The sequence below is a fragment of the Leucopleurus acutus genome, assembly GCF_964270905.1.
Source record: "Leucopleurus acutus genome assembly, chromosome: 15".
In the NCBI taxonomy this organism is placed as follows: Eukaryota; Metazoa; Chordata; class Mammalia; order Artiodactyla; family Delphinidae; genus Leucopleurus; species Leucopleurus acutus.
The window spans coordinates 31,590,955-31,607,522 of record NC_139157.1 but is presented as its reverse complement, the minus strand read 5'-3'; the positions used below and the strand labels follow the sequence as shown (position 1 = coordinate 31,607,522).

The window sequence follows — 16,568 nt, the reverse complement described above, 5'->3', positions numbered from 1 at the left end:
TGACTAATCATTTTCCTTAGGATAAAGGAGATCTCCCAAGCCTTGAAATATAGACATATAGCCTAGATAGCCCTGCATAATCTGACCCCTTATCAACACCCAGTCTCCCCCCATTAACCACAACAGATGTCTTTCCATTTAGCAAGCGGTCAGCTATTCCTGCCCAGGGCCCTGTGGGTGTGCTTCCCATGTCCCTTCGCCCAAAGCCCACTCACGCTTCAGATCTCTCTTTAAGCATCATTTCTCTCCTAAGAAGTCTTCCCCGTTAATAACCTGAATCTTTCCTGTAGAACAGTAATCAAAGTTTAGTAACTGTGTAATTCAGGTTTTTTTACTCCGTCTTCTCAACTAGGACTAAGTGGGGACATCCATGAAGGCAGGGTCTGTGTCTTAATTATTTACTGCTAGAGTTGCAGAAGTACACTGGTTTGCACACAGGTAGTATTTTTTTTTTAATTGTGGTAAAAAACACGTAACATAAAAATTTACCCTCTTAACCAATTGTTTGTGTACAGTTCAGTAGCGCTAACTATATCACATTGTTATGCAACAGATTCTAGAACTTCTTCATCTTGCAAAACAAACTATACCTATTGAACAACAACTTCCCATTTTCTCCTCCCCCCACTCCCAGGCAACCACAATTTTACTTTGTTTCCATGGGTTTGACTAGGGATACCTCAGATAAGGGACTCATACAGTACTTGTCTTTTTGTGACTAACTTCACTCAATATAATATCCTCTAGGTTCATCCATGTTATAGGATGAACAAGATTTCCTCCTTTTGCGGGCCTCTCACTGTTGTGGCCTCTCCCGCTGCGGAGCACAGGCTCCAGACGCGCAGGCTCAGCGGCCATGGCTCACGGGCCCAGCCGCTCCGCGGCATGTGGGATCTTCCCGGACCGGGGCACGAACCCGTGCCCCCTGCATCAGCAGGCAGACTCTCAACCACTGCGCCACCAGGGAAGCCCAAGATTTCCTTCTTTAAGGCTCAATAACATTCCATTCACCACACCTTGTATATGCCACATTTCGTTTATCCAATTCATCCATCAAGAAACATTTGGGTTGCTTCTATCTCTTGGCTATTGTAATACTGCAATGAACACAGGTGTGCAAATGTCTCTTCAAGATCCTGCTTTCAATTCTTTTGGATATATACCCAGAAGATTGCTAGATCACTTGATAATTCTATTTATAATTTTTTGAGTAACCTCTATACTGTTTTCCTAATAGCTGCACCATACTACCTTCCCATCACCAGTGCATAGGGATTCCAATTTTTTCACATCCTCGGCAACATTTGTTATTTTCTGGGGTTTTTGCTTTGTTCTTTTATAGTGGCCATCTTAATGGGTGTGAGATGGCACACAGGTGGTATTTTAAAAATATTTGATAATGTCTAGATATACAGATGTTACACAGATAAAAGGTAAGGCCTCTACCCTCAAGAAGTTCCTAGAGCAATGGGGAGAAAGACTGATAAACAAATAAGGTTTGTGCTAAACGTCTACATGACTGAACTGTCAACTCAATCCTTGAGTTGGGGGCAGGAAGGATGGTGATGGAAAACAGTCAAGGAAAATCTCACAGAGTAGGATACCTAAGTTGGATCTTAAGGAAGAGTAGACATTCAGATACCCAAAAAATGAGAAGGATATTCCAAATGTAAGGGATAGTATGTTCAAGCAGGTATAGTACGGACTGGCAAAGCTCCCCTTAGGAGAGAAATCTGGAGTGTGTTCAATACGGACTGTATGTGAGAGGCTACTGAGAAATGGAGGTAAAGAAGTAGACACAATCACATGACCAGGATTGTAATTCACACTAAGAGGGTTAGACTGTATCCATTAAATGGTTTGAAGCCAATGAGTGCCAAGATGGGATATGCCTTCTCGAGAGTTCAATCTAGCAGCAAGGTGAAGAATGATCACAGAGGCCTGAGACTGGACAGTTAGACCAGTTAGGAGGCTAATAAAATAGTCAAAGCAAGAGATGACAGGAGCCTAAACCAAAGCAAGAACTGTGCACAAAGAGAACCAGAAGAGGGATGTTAGCAGGTAGAAAAGACAGGACTTGTATAAAAAGTAGAAGGAACCTCTCCTCACTCTTCAGGGAACTTCTTAAATGAAGTTTAAGAGGAAGATGAGGCGTTTGCTTTAAGACAACTGAGTGTAGTGTCCAGTAGGCAGTGAAGTATATGAGTCTGAGATTCAGGTGAAAGATACGTATTAGACATATAAGAGTCAGCAAAATAAAAAATAGTGAATCCTTCTATCTAAGCACCGCTCTTTCTCACGCAAATCTACTGTTCCAGAAATACCGTATGTCTTAATATAGTATATCCTATTTCTACTAACAGAACATGTTATTCTACATATTCTACAACATATTAGATGGTCTTCCTTTTTTAAAAAGATTAAATGCTCCTGTGAATGTACCAAAATGTAATCGCAGAAAAAGTGGGTAATGACAGCCAAATTTCCATCACTTTCTCTTTTGCAGCTCTGAGGGCCAACAGAAGGGCACATGGTTGCAAACATTATCAAGACTACCTTGTAATTTAAAGTCTAAAAAGAGCACCCAGTTTATTTAGTCGAATGTCTACTATGTTATTACTTCTAAGAAAAGTGCTCTAAACAGAGCTCTGATGAGAACGCTCACACACTATTCAGCAGGCCCGCATGCAATTTAGTGGTCTTTAGTTTAATTGTAGAATTAAACCACCAATTAGGTATCAAAGGTTTCAAACTAAGTAAGTTGAGAAAATTTAATTTATATATAATTATCACTCTTAGTACCCTACATTTCATTACCAGGATGTATAAATACAAATAATGATGGCATGCGGGCAAATAAAATTTACAGCCTATATCCATCTACCAACTGACTGTGATGTGAATGTTAGGCGCTGGAAAGTGCACTGTGACCAAGTGCCCTGTGCATCCTCAGACAGAACGATCACAGTGCGTCTGCCCACAGCCACCATCTAACAGACTTAAAAGGGCTTCACTTTAGGGTGCAACCCTCCTTCCACCATGTGAGGACACCATGAGAAGGCCCTGTCCACGAGCCGGGAAGGGGGCCCTCACCAGACACTGAATTGGCTGGCACCTTGATTCTGACCGTCCGAGGCTCCCCAGCTATGAGAAACACGTGTGTGCTGTTTATAAGCCACTCAGTCTATGGTACTTTATTACAAAAGCCCAAACTGACTAAGACACAAGGCTAGAGGTTAAAGTCTGGTTAATTGCCAGAACTGGTAAATATTTCTCTCTTTAATATGTTTATGAAACGGAGAAGCCCTGAAGGTCCCTGGAATTAGCATCAAGCATTAGAGCACTCTGATGATCCTGCTCAGTAGTAACTTGGGAAATTCCTGGAGCAGAAACAATCTCAACACACTCCCGGTGCCGGGCAGATCTCCACAGGGTCCTGGCTGGTCAACTCTACCACCTGAGTCAGGCGGGGCCCTGCCTTTCTTTTGGCCCCCAATAACCCACACCACAGGGCAAGGAACACCTTCACCCCACACAACCTCTAATCTGTTCAGCAAGGCAAACACTCTCTCCAGACAAGTACAAATGGGTTTCCCTTGACATTTCTTCCAATATGCCTCCTTCCCTGCTTTTCAGACAAGCTTAATTCCTAGCATACAGGGGAATTCAAGAGCTAAAAATTCAACATAAAAATTTTAAAACCGGTTCTTTCAGTTTCTAACAATTAACGTAGTATAAGATATTCCATTCTGTCTGCTTACGATATAAGTAGAAAAGCATACAAACACACAATAGCAAAAAGTTATACATGAAAACACAAGTTTTCAATCTTTCCAAATTTCTCCCATGAACATAAGCTATGTCATAGTAAAAACATAAAATAAGTTATTTGAAAGCTAAATTTTACACAGGTTACCCACAGTATTTTTCTAAGATGATATAAACAAACTTGAAATAACTCCACTTACTTTCTGCTCAGGGTTCTCCTGAAACGCAAGTCCAAAGTAGTCCTTCTCCAAGAGATTGAGATGTTCACACACTCTGTCAAATAACACTTGTCCCTTAGCACGTTTCTGAGGAAAAAGAACAATATCTTTACTTTTCAAGCACTAATGAGTCTGTGAGTACTATAAACCAAGGGCATCATATCAGATAACATTATTTAGCATAAATTAATATGAAATATTTATATTCCAATCCTCTTTTATAACAATACCGAAAAGTGACTCATAACTTTTTCACTTTAGACCCCCCCAACACACACATAAAGCATAAATTCTAAAACAGAAGCACGATCAGCCTCTATGCTTTACTGTTACTCCATGTCAATAATTCAAAAACTAAAAAAAGTAAAATGCTAAGAGTTCACTTATTCGTTTTCAAATAGTTCAAAAATATGTCCAAGCTGCCTCCCTCAGTTCCTCAAGATGGCTCATGTCACGTCTACAAGGTATACTCTCCCCAGGAAAATCATTTAGCTCCATTCCTCAATGTATCCTAACACGATTCATCCCATCAGCACTTAGGTTTGATTTTTTTTTTTTTGCGGTACGCGGGCCTCTCACTGTTGTGGCCTCTCCCGTTGCGGAGCACAGGCTCCGGACGCGCAGGCTCAGCGGCCATGGCTCACGGGCCCAGCCGCTCCGCGGCACGTGGGATCTTCCTGGACCGGGGCACGAACCCATGTCCCTGCCTCGGCAGGCGGATTCTCAACCACTGCGCCACCAGGGAAGCCCCTAGGTTTGATTTTTGTTCCAAGATATTTGTAGAGTAGAAATTATGTTTTTCAATACAAGCTACACTCTTTCTCAAGAATGATTCACTCTTTAGAACACATCTTAAAAATATAAGGGAAAGGGACTGAGATGATAAATCAGCTGTCTGTAAGGATTTAACCTATTTTTGCCTTGCTTTGTTGTGTTTTATTTTTTTTTTTTAATTGAAGAAGCTGCTATCAACAGAGATACAAAAGCCTGTGACAGCCATAGAAGAAAAGCTCATTATTTAATCAATGGCAAAACATAAAGTGGTGACTCCAACTGAGATGCGTGGCCCTGGGAACCCCCAACTGCAATGTCAGGTTAGACACACGTCTCCCTGCCCTGCGTGGATATAAGCAACCCCTGGACTGAGAGTGAGAAAGAACAAGCCAGCAGACTTGTTCATCTTCAAGACGAATGCCCTCACACTATCGAAATGTCTACTAGTTAGTCCATCCAGTGTGTGAAAATGAATGTTTCCCACACAAACATCTTTAAAAATGGAACAAGATATAAAAGACATTTCATTTTCAAATCAGGACAACTCTGACAAGGGGTTTGAAAAGATAAAGTCTTCACAGAAACTCAATTCAAGAGTGTGTTTCTCTCCTCTAATCTTGTCTTCCTCCTCTTGTTAAACCACAGGTAAGAAATCCATGCCTGAAGGACCTGTGAGGGAGAATCTGCAACTTTTATTATCAAACATTTTATATAGTAACTTCTTTTTATTAAAAGGTAGAATTACATTAAATAGTAGAGGGAAAAGGGAGAATGCCACACAGATTGCATTATTTCAACATTTCAAGAAATGTGCTATCCACACCACTACAGATTCATGACTAAGTACATGTAAAACAGATATGTGTTTATGTGTCCACATATTTAAGTACATGCAAATAATACTGTAGTAAATAAGAGTACTGGGCTCCGGATTCCAAATACCAATGTTTTAAATACCTTTCCATTATTTATAATCTATGTGACCAGGGGCAAGACACTTAACTTCTATTTGCCTTAATTTGTACATCTGTGAAATGGGGATAACAGAATATACCACACAGGATGTGGTAAGTACTCAATGAGTTATAATACATAATGAGAGCTTAGAACAGTGTGTGGCACACAGTAAGGGTTTAACCAATATTGGCTCTTATTATTATAAGCTGGAGAGCTTTATAACGTGAAAAAAGACTAACTTCACTTACCTGAAATTTTGTGTTGAACTTTTAAAATGAAAGGTTCTGAATTTCACTATCTGGTCTGCATGCAATGATTAATCTAAATAATTAAGAATGAGTTTGGAGGTATTTTAAATTAACTTTATGAGGAGAAGGTGACTCATATCATGGTTGTTACTTTCTTAAATGTGCAGTAAAATCCATTATCTCTTCTTCATAAGAGCCTGGAGTAGATGTGAGGAGATTTGGTTGCAAACAACAGCAAAGAATATTTCAAAGGTAATCAATAATCTACGATAGACTTCACTTTCTCTGACATTAATTTCAACAACATTGTTCACGCCTCAATCTCCAGTGAGTAGAATACCCTGCATAATAGATGCTTGTTGAATCTCCTAAAAATACAATATTACAGTGTACTCTGTGTGACATACTTATTTCAAATGAGGTGACATTTACCTACTCAGCCTCATAGTGACTGACCATAGTTATAATTTCAGTGCCTACTTTGTAATTAGGAAGTGTCCTTATCTAAGACAACAAAGGGAGAAAACTATTACAGCTCTTGCCACATCTATCTGTTCATCACACACTATGCATTTATAATGAGGTATGAGTCACAGAAGATATTCTATCTACTATAAAGCAGAGATTATCTTCTTATTTAGAAAGACACTAAGAACTCGATGGACGCTTATATAAGAAGTTGGCCTTTAATCAGATATAGTTTCCAAACAAACTTATTACTTCTAGGAAACCTCTGACTAAACGACAACTACTTTCAAATAAGCTAACTACTGAAACTGATTCGCCGTAGAAATCATGGAGAAACATGACAGCGTCGAAGGAGATTCACGCTATTTTGTTTGGTTGTAATGCTGTTTGAAATTAGGGTAAAAAGGAGAGTCGAAACAACTTATGTCTATACATACATACCTCAGTTCAAAGAGAAAAACACATTCTGACATTGGCTTACAGTCGATTTTTATTAATAAATCATACTTTCTCACTGGTTTCCATTTCAAAAATAGAAACATGCTCTCATGGACAGCATTCCCCTAAAAGATGAAAACATCCGCAAAGCTCACCATCGCAATCTGGTGCTGGTACCGCCAGGCAGCAGAGGGAGGACGCGTCCGCATGGGGCTGCAGTCAGACTCAGTCCCTCCCTCATTCGACGTTGTGTAAGCTGTTTACTACTACTGGACGAGTGTGACCATGGGCGAACCACTTAGTCTTCTTAACTGTAAGATGAGATTGCAGCTCTCTCACAGCTCACTGTGAGGGTCAAATTAACCCAGTAAGAGAGTGTATGTCAAAGTGCCACACCAAGGGCTTCCCTGGTGGCGCAGTGGTTGAGAGTCCGCCTGCCGATGCAGGGGACACAGGTTCGTGCCCCAGTCTGGGAAGATCCCACATGCCGCGGAGCGGCTGGACCCGTGAGCCATGGCCGCTGAGCCTGCGCGTCCAGAGCCTGTGCTCCGCAACGGGAGAGGCCACAACAGTTAGGGGTCCAAACACCGCAAAAAAAAAAAAAAAAGTGCCACACCAAGTGCCTCACTCAATCACAGCTGAATTCTCTTCCCAACTGACTTGCATTAGCCCACATCTAACAAACACCAAAGTATCTTCTAGATGCTCAGACTGCCCCTCTATGATTCTCTCCTTCCCTTCTCCAGGAAATAGATATTTTAAATGCTTGATAAGATCTTAACTACACACACGTATTACTTAAGCTTCCATTCAGCATCTCCACCCTCAATGAACTCAGAGACTGGCTGGGAAGACAAAAAAGCAACAACACTATGAGGCGTGTACTGAAAGATGCACGTACAAAGTGCATGGAGGAACGCCAAGCATGGAACAGTAACGGCATCTGAGAAATAGCATAAGCTTTGGGTGTACGCAACTTTTCTACAAGCCTAAATTTATTTTTAAATAAACAGTTATCCAAAAAAAAAGAAGAAGAAATATCATAGCTTCACCAAGACTGTGGCATCTGAAATGAATCTTAAACAAGGAAATGATCTTTTAAGATAAAGTAATAGCATATTCAAAAGAACTTATTTTTCACTTTGGATGTTTATAAAGTCTGACAGAACCAGTTTCTATTGAAAAGATACTGGAGGTTACAGAACGATGAACTCTCAGATGACCACAAGGGCTTGCCAGGCTAAAAAGCTCCACATATACTAATTCTGTATCTAATATATATCAGTTCCTATGTTAAGACATTGAGGAAAGAACCATAAATAAGACACATATGGTCTCAGGAAGTTTACATTAGAATGGTAGACACAGAAAATAAAAAGGAAACCTACCCCCCCCCCCCCAACGAAAAAAAAGTCATATGAATCTACCCCTCTAGACTGAACTAGGTACCTGGTCCAACTTGTCCAAAGAACACTGACCAGTGGCCTATGAGATATAAGAGCTCTACCCAACGACAATGTCTTACTCTGGGGATAAAGATTACCAGATACAACCACATCTTCCTTCAGGGTGTTTAAATACAAGATAGATACACACACACACAGAGCCACAGAGTGTGTAAACACAGAGGCAGAGCCAGTGAGAAGGCAGTATGCAGAAGCCAAGGGTATCAGGGGGCAGACTTATATTTGCCAAAGTATGCTCTATTGTTCCCATTGGTCCCATGAGATGCTTCACATATACACCCAAATCCCCCAAAAAGGGAGTAGAGTGAGACAAGGAAAATTCTGCCTAATGTATACATCTACTGAGCATCAAAACTCCTATTTGCATACAAGATACCCCAAGAAGCTCTATGGTGGAAAAAAAAAACAACTTGTTTATCATCATTCAATCTGATGTTTAGCAAAATTATTTGGCTAAATAAACTACTATCTTTCTTTAATACAACACTTATTAACTTATTCCACAGCAGAATTACTCATCTACAGACACTACCTCAAGAAACGAGAGAGAGAAAAATTACCATGACATGGCCCTCAAGCAAATTTGGAGACTACTGTTAATAACATTATCTTTTTTATTCCAAAATGACACAAGAGAGAATTCAGTTTAAACTGGTCTAGGATTGGAGTACCCAAATGTCTGGCTAAAGCAAATGATTCCCATAGATAAAATCTCAACAAGTACAATCAAAAAAAATCAAAAACACATAAGAAAACCAGTTACTATTATTGAACATTAGACACGATATCAGAATCAGATATTCAGAGACTGTAGACAATGGAATTATCAACTACAGAACACAAAATTAGTATGTCTTTATATGCTGAAAGAAATAAATGAATATTTTAAAATATCAAGGAAAAAGCAACTATCTAAAAGCAGATTCTGAAAAGAACCAATTAGAACATATGGAAATAAAGCTATACTAATTAAATTATAATCCAAATGGACAGGGCTTGATACAGTTAAAGAGAAAACTGGTGAACTGGTAGATCTGAAAAAGTTATCCAGAATACAGCACAGACAGACAAACACTATGAAAGAAATTCACAGACATGTAAGATAGAAGAAGGGGTCCATATATACCTCCCCAGAATTCTACACGAAGACAACAGAATAAGGGAGAGGCAATGTTAAAAGAGTAATGGCTGATAAATGCTGAAAGTCTCAAATTAAGAAAACCCAATGGATTTCTAGCCAGATAAAATAAAATCCATTAACCTACAATCACTTTATTCCATTAACTATTTACACACATTAACATTCAAAAGATTTTGGCATGCATTATTTTAAAATAATAGACATTATAAAGCCATCAAGACAAGAAGGAAAGAAACATGAGATAGGGAATAACAAGGAGTAGAGGAAAAAAACTGTAACAGAAAATCCAGAGAAGTTATTCTTTAAAAACCTAAAACTGATCTGCCTTGTAAGCTAATTCAGAAAGGCAAACAAAATAGTACATTTCTCCTTATCTCATAAAGAAAACACATCAGAGCTTCCCTGGTGGCGCAGTGGTTGAGAGTCCGCCTGCCGATGCAGGGGACACGGGTTCCTGCCCCGGTCCAGGAAGATCCCACATGCCGCGGAGCGGCTGGGCCCGTGAGCCATGGCCGCTGAGCCTGCGCGTCCGGAGCCTGTGCTCCGCAACGGGAGAGGCCACAACAGTGAGAGGCCCTTGTACCGCAAAAAAAAAAAAAAAAAATCAAATACTCAGGAGGCATATTAAATGATATACATTAAATGGACCAAGTTATTACATTTTATAAGTATTAATCTGTAATCAAACTTGCCTGAGTGTGCTCTGACAGCAATAAGACCCAGTGGCTCACAACTTCTTTTCTGCCTTCATGCTGTTCACAACTCACTCCATAAATAAAAATTCTCATCATTTGGGAAAGAGGAACCAAGACACAAATCATAATGCAAGTACATAAAAATATGTGTGTGTTGCTGGGGCGGGGGCGGTAATCCCCCCTGGTGGCAGTGGTTAGGACTCCACGCTTCCACTGCAGGGGGTATGAACTAAGATCCCACATGCTGTGCAGTGTGGCAAAAAAAAAATGTGTCGGGGCATGCATGTGAAATTGTTCCTTCTCCTCTCCCAGATTCTGGTATGTACCACCTTTCACAAGAATCTTCAAGTCTCAACAGTTTCCTAGAAAGGTACCACAGCAGAATGGTAGTAACATAGATTTGAACGCCAGCCCCACCTCTTAACAGCTCTGTAACCTCAGGCAAGTTACTTAACTTCATTTTGTCTGTTTCCTCTCTTTAAAATAAAAATATTCACCTTATGATGATGATCAGAGAATTACATGAAGTATATTTAAAGTACTTTAAAATGTCTGGCACATTACATGAATGCACTAAAAGGCAGCTGAAAGCACAGGACCTATCTGAGCTGTTCTAAAATAATAATTGATTTTAAATATCATTATAAAGAGCTTTCACAGTTATTTCATCCAATCTCATTTCACAATAAGAAAACTGAGGTTAGAGAGAGCTTAACTGCTCTAACTTTTCAGTCTCATTCCCTGAATTTCTCTTAAAGCAGGCATCCCCAACTCCGGGCCACACAGCAGGAGGTAAGCAGCAGGCAAGGGAGCAAAGCTTCATCTGCCGCTCCCCATTTCATGCATTACCACCTGAACCATCCGCCCCCCCCATCCCCGACCCTGTTTGTGGAAAAACTGTCTTCCACAAAACTGAGCCCTGCTGCCAAACAGGTTGTGGACCACTGTTTCAAAGAACTGAATTCTTACCTGCGATATACATAAACATTAGTACTCTACATTTCTATCCAAGAAGGCAATTTTCTCCTATTATCATTGTTTTGATTTTTTATAAACAGCTTGAATTCTAATGCATGGAAGGACTACAAACACATTTGTCAACCAAGCAGAATACACAGATATTTTGCTTTACAATGTGCACCTAAGATCCAGTATATGTAGCTAGTTCTTTAGTTGTCATAGCTGCCTGTCCCAGATAAAAAGGTCTACTGACTCGCCAAGGTATACTCTAAATTTCTTTCCTACCTTTATTTCCAACTGTTGAAACCTGACCTCTAGACAAATCTCCAAATTCTCCTTCTCTGTGAAGCCTATTCCAAGCTCCCAATATTCACCTTTCTCCTTCAGGCACTTTATTTCACATCTATGCTGCTTAGTCTTAAATTCTACTCCTTTTTTTTTTTTTAACCTCTTAATTGGAAGTATAATTGTTTTATAAAGGTGTGTTGGTTTCTGCTGCGTAACAATCAGCTATACATATATATATATATATCCCCATATCTCCTCCCTCTTGCGTCTCCCTCCCACCCTCCCTATCCCACCCCTCTAGGTGGACACAAAGCACGGAACTGACCTCCCTGTGCTATGTGGCTGCTTCCCACTAGCTATCTGTTTTACATTTGGTAGTGTATATATGTCCATGCCACTCTCTCACTTCATCCCAGTTTACCTTTCGCCCTCCCCATATCCTCATGTCCATTCTCTATGTCTGTGTCTTTATTCCTGTCCTGCCCCTAGGTTCTTCAGAACCATTTTTTTTTTAGATTGCACATATATGTGTTAGCATACGGGACTTGTATTGCTCTTTCTGATCGACTTCACTCTGTATGACAGTCTCTAGGTCCATCCACCTCACTACAAATAACTCAATTTCATTTCTTTTTTATGGCCGAGTAATATATGATTGTATGGATGTGCCACATCTTCCTTATCCATTCATCTGTCAGTGGACACTTAGGATGCTTCCATGTCCTGGCTATTGTAAACAGAGCTGCAATGAACATTGTGGTACATGACTCTTTTTGAATTATGGTTTTCTCTCTGCTGGGTCGTATGGTAGTTCTATTTTTCGTTTTTTAAGGAACCTCCATACTGTTCTCCATAGTGGCTGTATCAACTTACATTCCCACCAACAGTGCAAGAGGGTTCCCTTTTCTCCACACACTCCCCAGCGTTTATTGTTTGTAGATTTTTTAACGATGACCATTCTGAGAGGTGTGAGGAGATAGCTCATTGTAGTTTTGATTTGCATTTCTCTAATGATTAGTGATGTTGAGCATCCTTTCATGTGTTTGTTGGCAATCTGTATATCTTCTTTGGAGAAATGTCTGTTTAGGTCTTCTTCCCGTTTTTGGATTGGGTTGTTTTTTTGATACTGAGCTGCATGAGCTGCTTGTAAATTTTGGAGATAAATCCTTTGTCAGTTGCTTCATTTGGAAATATTTTCTCCCATTCTGAGGGTTGTCTTTTCGTCTTATGGTTTCCTTTGCTGTGCAAAAGCTTTTAAGTTTCATTAGGTCCCATTTGTTTATTTTTGCCTTTACTTCCACTTATCTAGGAGGTAGGTCAAAAAGGATCTTGCTGTAACTTACATCAGAGTGTTCTGCCTATGTTTTCCTCTAAGAGTTTGATACTGTCTGGCCTTACATTTAGGTCTTGAATCCATTTTGAGTTTACTTTTGTGTATGGTGTTAGGGAGTGTTCTAATTTCATTCTTTTACATGTAGCTGTCTACTTCTCCCAGCACCACTTACTGAAGAGGCTGTCTTTTCTCCCTTGAATATTCTTGCCTCCTTTATCAAAAATAAGGTGACCATATGTGTGTGGGTTTATCTCTGCGCTCTATCCTGTTCCATTGATCTATATTTCTGTTTTTGTGTCAGTACTATACTGTCTTGATTACTGTAGCTTTGTAGTATAGTCTGAAGTCTGGGAGCCTGATTCCTCCAGCTCCGTTTTTCTTTCTCAAGATTGCTTTGGCTATTCGAGGTCTTTTTGTGTTTCCATACAAATTGTACAATTTTTTGTTCTAGTTCTGTGAAAAATGCCATTGGTAGTTTCACAGGGATTGCACTGAAGCTGTAGATTGCTTTGGGTAGTATAGTCATTTTCACAATGTTGATTCTGCCAATCCAAGAACATGGTATATCTCTCCATCTGTTTGTACCATCTTTAATTTCTTTCATCAGTGTCTTATAGTTTTCTGCATACAGGTCTTTTGTCTCCTTAGGTAGGTTTATTCCTAGGTATTTTATTCTTTTGGTTGCAATGGTAAATGGGAGTGTTTCCTTAATTTCTCTTTCAGAGTTTTCACCATAAGGAATACAAGAGATTTCCGTGCATTAATTTTGTATCCTGCTACTTTACCAAATTCATTGCTTAGCTCTAGTAGTTTTCTGGTAACATATTTAGGATTCTCTATGTATATAGTATCATGTCACCTGCAAAGTGACAGCTGTACTTCTTCTTTTCCAATTTGGATTCCTTTTATTTCTTTTCAGTCTCTGATTGCTGTGGCTAGAACTTCCAAAACTATGTTGAATAACAGTTGTGAGAGTGGGCAAACTTGTCTTGTTCCTGATCTTAGTGGAAAGAGTTTCAGTTTTTCATCATTGACAGCGATGTTGGCTGTGGGTTTGTCACATATGGCCGTTATTATGCTAACGTAATTTCCCTCTATGCATACCTTCTGGAGGGTTTTTATCATAAACGGGTGTTGACTTGTGTTGAAAGCTTTTCCTGCATCTATTGAGATGGATGATCGTATGGTTTTTCTCCTTCAATCTGTTAATATGGTTTATCATATTGATTGATTTGCATATATTGAAGAATCCTTGAATTCCTGGGATAAACCCCACTTGATCATGGTGTATGATCCTTTTAATGGGCTGTTGGATTCTGTTTGCTAGTATTTTGTTGAGGATTTTCGCATCTATGTTCATCAGTGATACTGGCCAATAGTTTTCTTTTTTTGTGACATCTTTGGTTTTGGTACCAGGGTAATGGTGGCCTTGTAGAATGAGTTTGGGAGTGTTCCTCCCTCTACTATATTTTGGAAGAGTTTGAGAAGGATAGGTGTTAGCTCTTCTGTAAATGTTTCACAGAATTCACCTGTGAAGCCATCTGGTCCTGAGCTTTTGTTTGTTGGAAGATTTCTTTATTTTTTTAAAATTTATTTTTGGCTGCATTCGGTCTTTGTTGCTGTGTGCGGCCTTTCTCTAGTTGCAGTGAGTGGGGGCTACTCTTCATTGCGGTGCGTGGGCTTCTCATTTCAGTGGTTTCCCTTGTTGCAGAGCACGGGCTCTAGGCCTGCGGGCTTCAGTACTTGTGGCATGTGAGCTCAGTAGCTGTGGCTCGCAGGCTCTAGAGCGCAGGCTCAGTAGTTGTGGCACGTGGGCTTCACTGCTCCGCGTCATGTGAGATCATCCTGGACCAGGGCTCGAACCCATGTCCCCTGCATTAGCAGCCAGATTCTTAATCACTGCACCACCAGGTAAGCCCTGTTGCAAGATTTTTAATCACAGTTTCAATTTCAGTGCTTGTGACTGGTCTGTTTATATTTTCTATTTCTCCCTGGTTCAGTCTCAGAAGGTTGTGCTTTTCTAAGAACTTCTCCACTTCTTCCAGGTTCTCCATTTTATTGGCATAGAGTTGCTTGTAGTAATCTCTCATGATCCTTTGTATTTCTTCAGTGTCAGTTGTTACTTCTCCTTTTTTATTTCTAATTCTGTTGATTTGAGTCTTCTCCCTTTTTTCTTGATGAGTCTGACTAATGGTTTATCAATTTTGTTTATCTTCTCAAAGAACCAGCTTTTAGTTTTACTGATCTTTGCTACTGTTTCCTTCATTTCTGTCACATTTATCTCTGATATGATCTTTATGATTTCTTCCCTTCTGCTAACTTTTGGGGTTTTTTATTCTTCTTTCTCTAATTGCTTTAGGTGTAAGGTTAGGTTGTTTATTTGAGATTTGTTTTCTTTCGTGAAGCAGGATTGTACTGCTATAAGCTTCCCTCTTAGAATGGCTTTTGCTGCATCCTATAGGGTTTGGGTCGTCATGTTTTCACTGTCATTTGTTTCTAGGTATTTTTTGATTTCCTCTTTGATTTCTTCAGTGATCTCTTGGTTATTAAGTAGTATATTGCTTAGCCTCCATGTGTTTGTATTTCTTCCAGATTTTTTCCTGTAATTGATATCTAGTCTCATAGCATTGTGGTCAAAAAAGACACTTGATACGATTTCAATTGCCTTAAATTTACTAAGGCTTGATATGTAACCCAAGATATGATCTATCCTGGAGAATGCTGCATGAGCACTCAAACGTGTATTCTGTTGTTTTGGGATGGAATGTGCTATAAATATCAATTAAATCCATCTTGTCTAATGTGCCTTTTAAAGCTTGGGTTTCCTTATTTATTTTCATTTTGGATGATCTGTCCATTGGTGAAAGTGCAGTGTTGAGGTCCTCTAGTGTTGCTGTGTTACTGTTGATTTCCCCTTTTATGGCTGTTAGCATTTGCCTTAAGTATTGAGGTGCTCCTATGTTAGGTGCATAAATATTTACAATTGTTACATCTTCTTCTTGGATTGATCCCTTGATCATTATGTAGTGTCCTTCTTTGTCTCTTGTCCTTGTCTCTTAAAGTCTATTTTGTCTGATAGGATAACTGCTACTCCAGCTTTCTTTTGATTTCCATTTGCATGGAAAATCTTTTTCCATCCCCTCACTTTCAGTCTATATGTGTCCCTAGGTCTGAAGTGGGTCTCTCGTAGACAGCATATATATGGGTCTTGTTTTTGTATCCATTCATCCAGTCTATGTCTTTTAGTTGGAGCATTTAATCCATTTACATTTAAGGTAATTATCGATATGTATGTTCATATTACCATTTTCTTAATTCTTTTGTAGGTTTTTTCCTTCTGTTGTATTTCCTGTCTAGAGAAGTTCCTTTAGCATTTGTTGTAAAGCTGGTTTGGTGGTGCTGAAGTCTCTTGGCTTTTGCTTGTCTGTAAAGGTTTTAATTTCTCTGTCAAATGTGAATGAGATCCTTGCTGGGTAGAGTAATCTTGGTTGTAGGCTCTTCCCTTTCATCACTTTAAATATGTCCTGCCACTCCCTTCTGGCTTGCAGAGTTTCTGCTGAAAGATCAGCTGTTAACCTTATGAGGATTCCCTTGTATGTTATTTGTTGCTTTTCCTTTTCTGTTTTTAATATTTTTTCTTTGTATTTTACAATTTTTGATAGTTTGATTAATACGTGTCTCGGTGTGTTTCTCCTTGGACTTATCCTGTATGGAACTCTCTGCGCTTCCTGGACTTGACTACTTCTTTTCCCATGTTAGGGAAGTTTTCAATGATAATCTCTTCAAATATTTTCTCAGACCTTTTCTTTTTCTC

The 16,568-nt window shown here is 39.5% G+C and overlaps 1 protein-coding gene across 4 annotated transcripts in view; it reads right to left on the bottom strand.

Moving 5' to 3' along the window:
- EPB41L2 (erythrocyte membrane protein band 4.1 like 2) overlaps nt 1-16,568 on the bottom strand; it is a 154,197-nt gene that overhangs the window by 74,623 nt on the left and 63,006 nt on the right. For all 4 annotated transcript variants that reach the window (XM_082855699.1, XM_082855696.1, XM_082855697.1 and 1 more), the window contains exon 4: nt 3,969-4,073. In XM_082855699.1, coding sequence (XP_082711825.1) covers nt 3,969-4,073 — 105 coding nt within the window. The remainder of the gene's footprint in view (nt 1-3,968; nt 4,074-16,568) is intronic.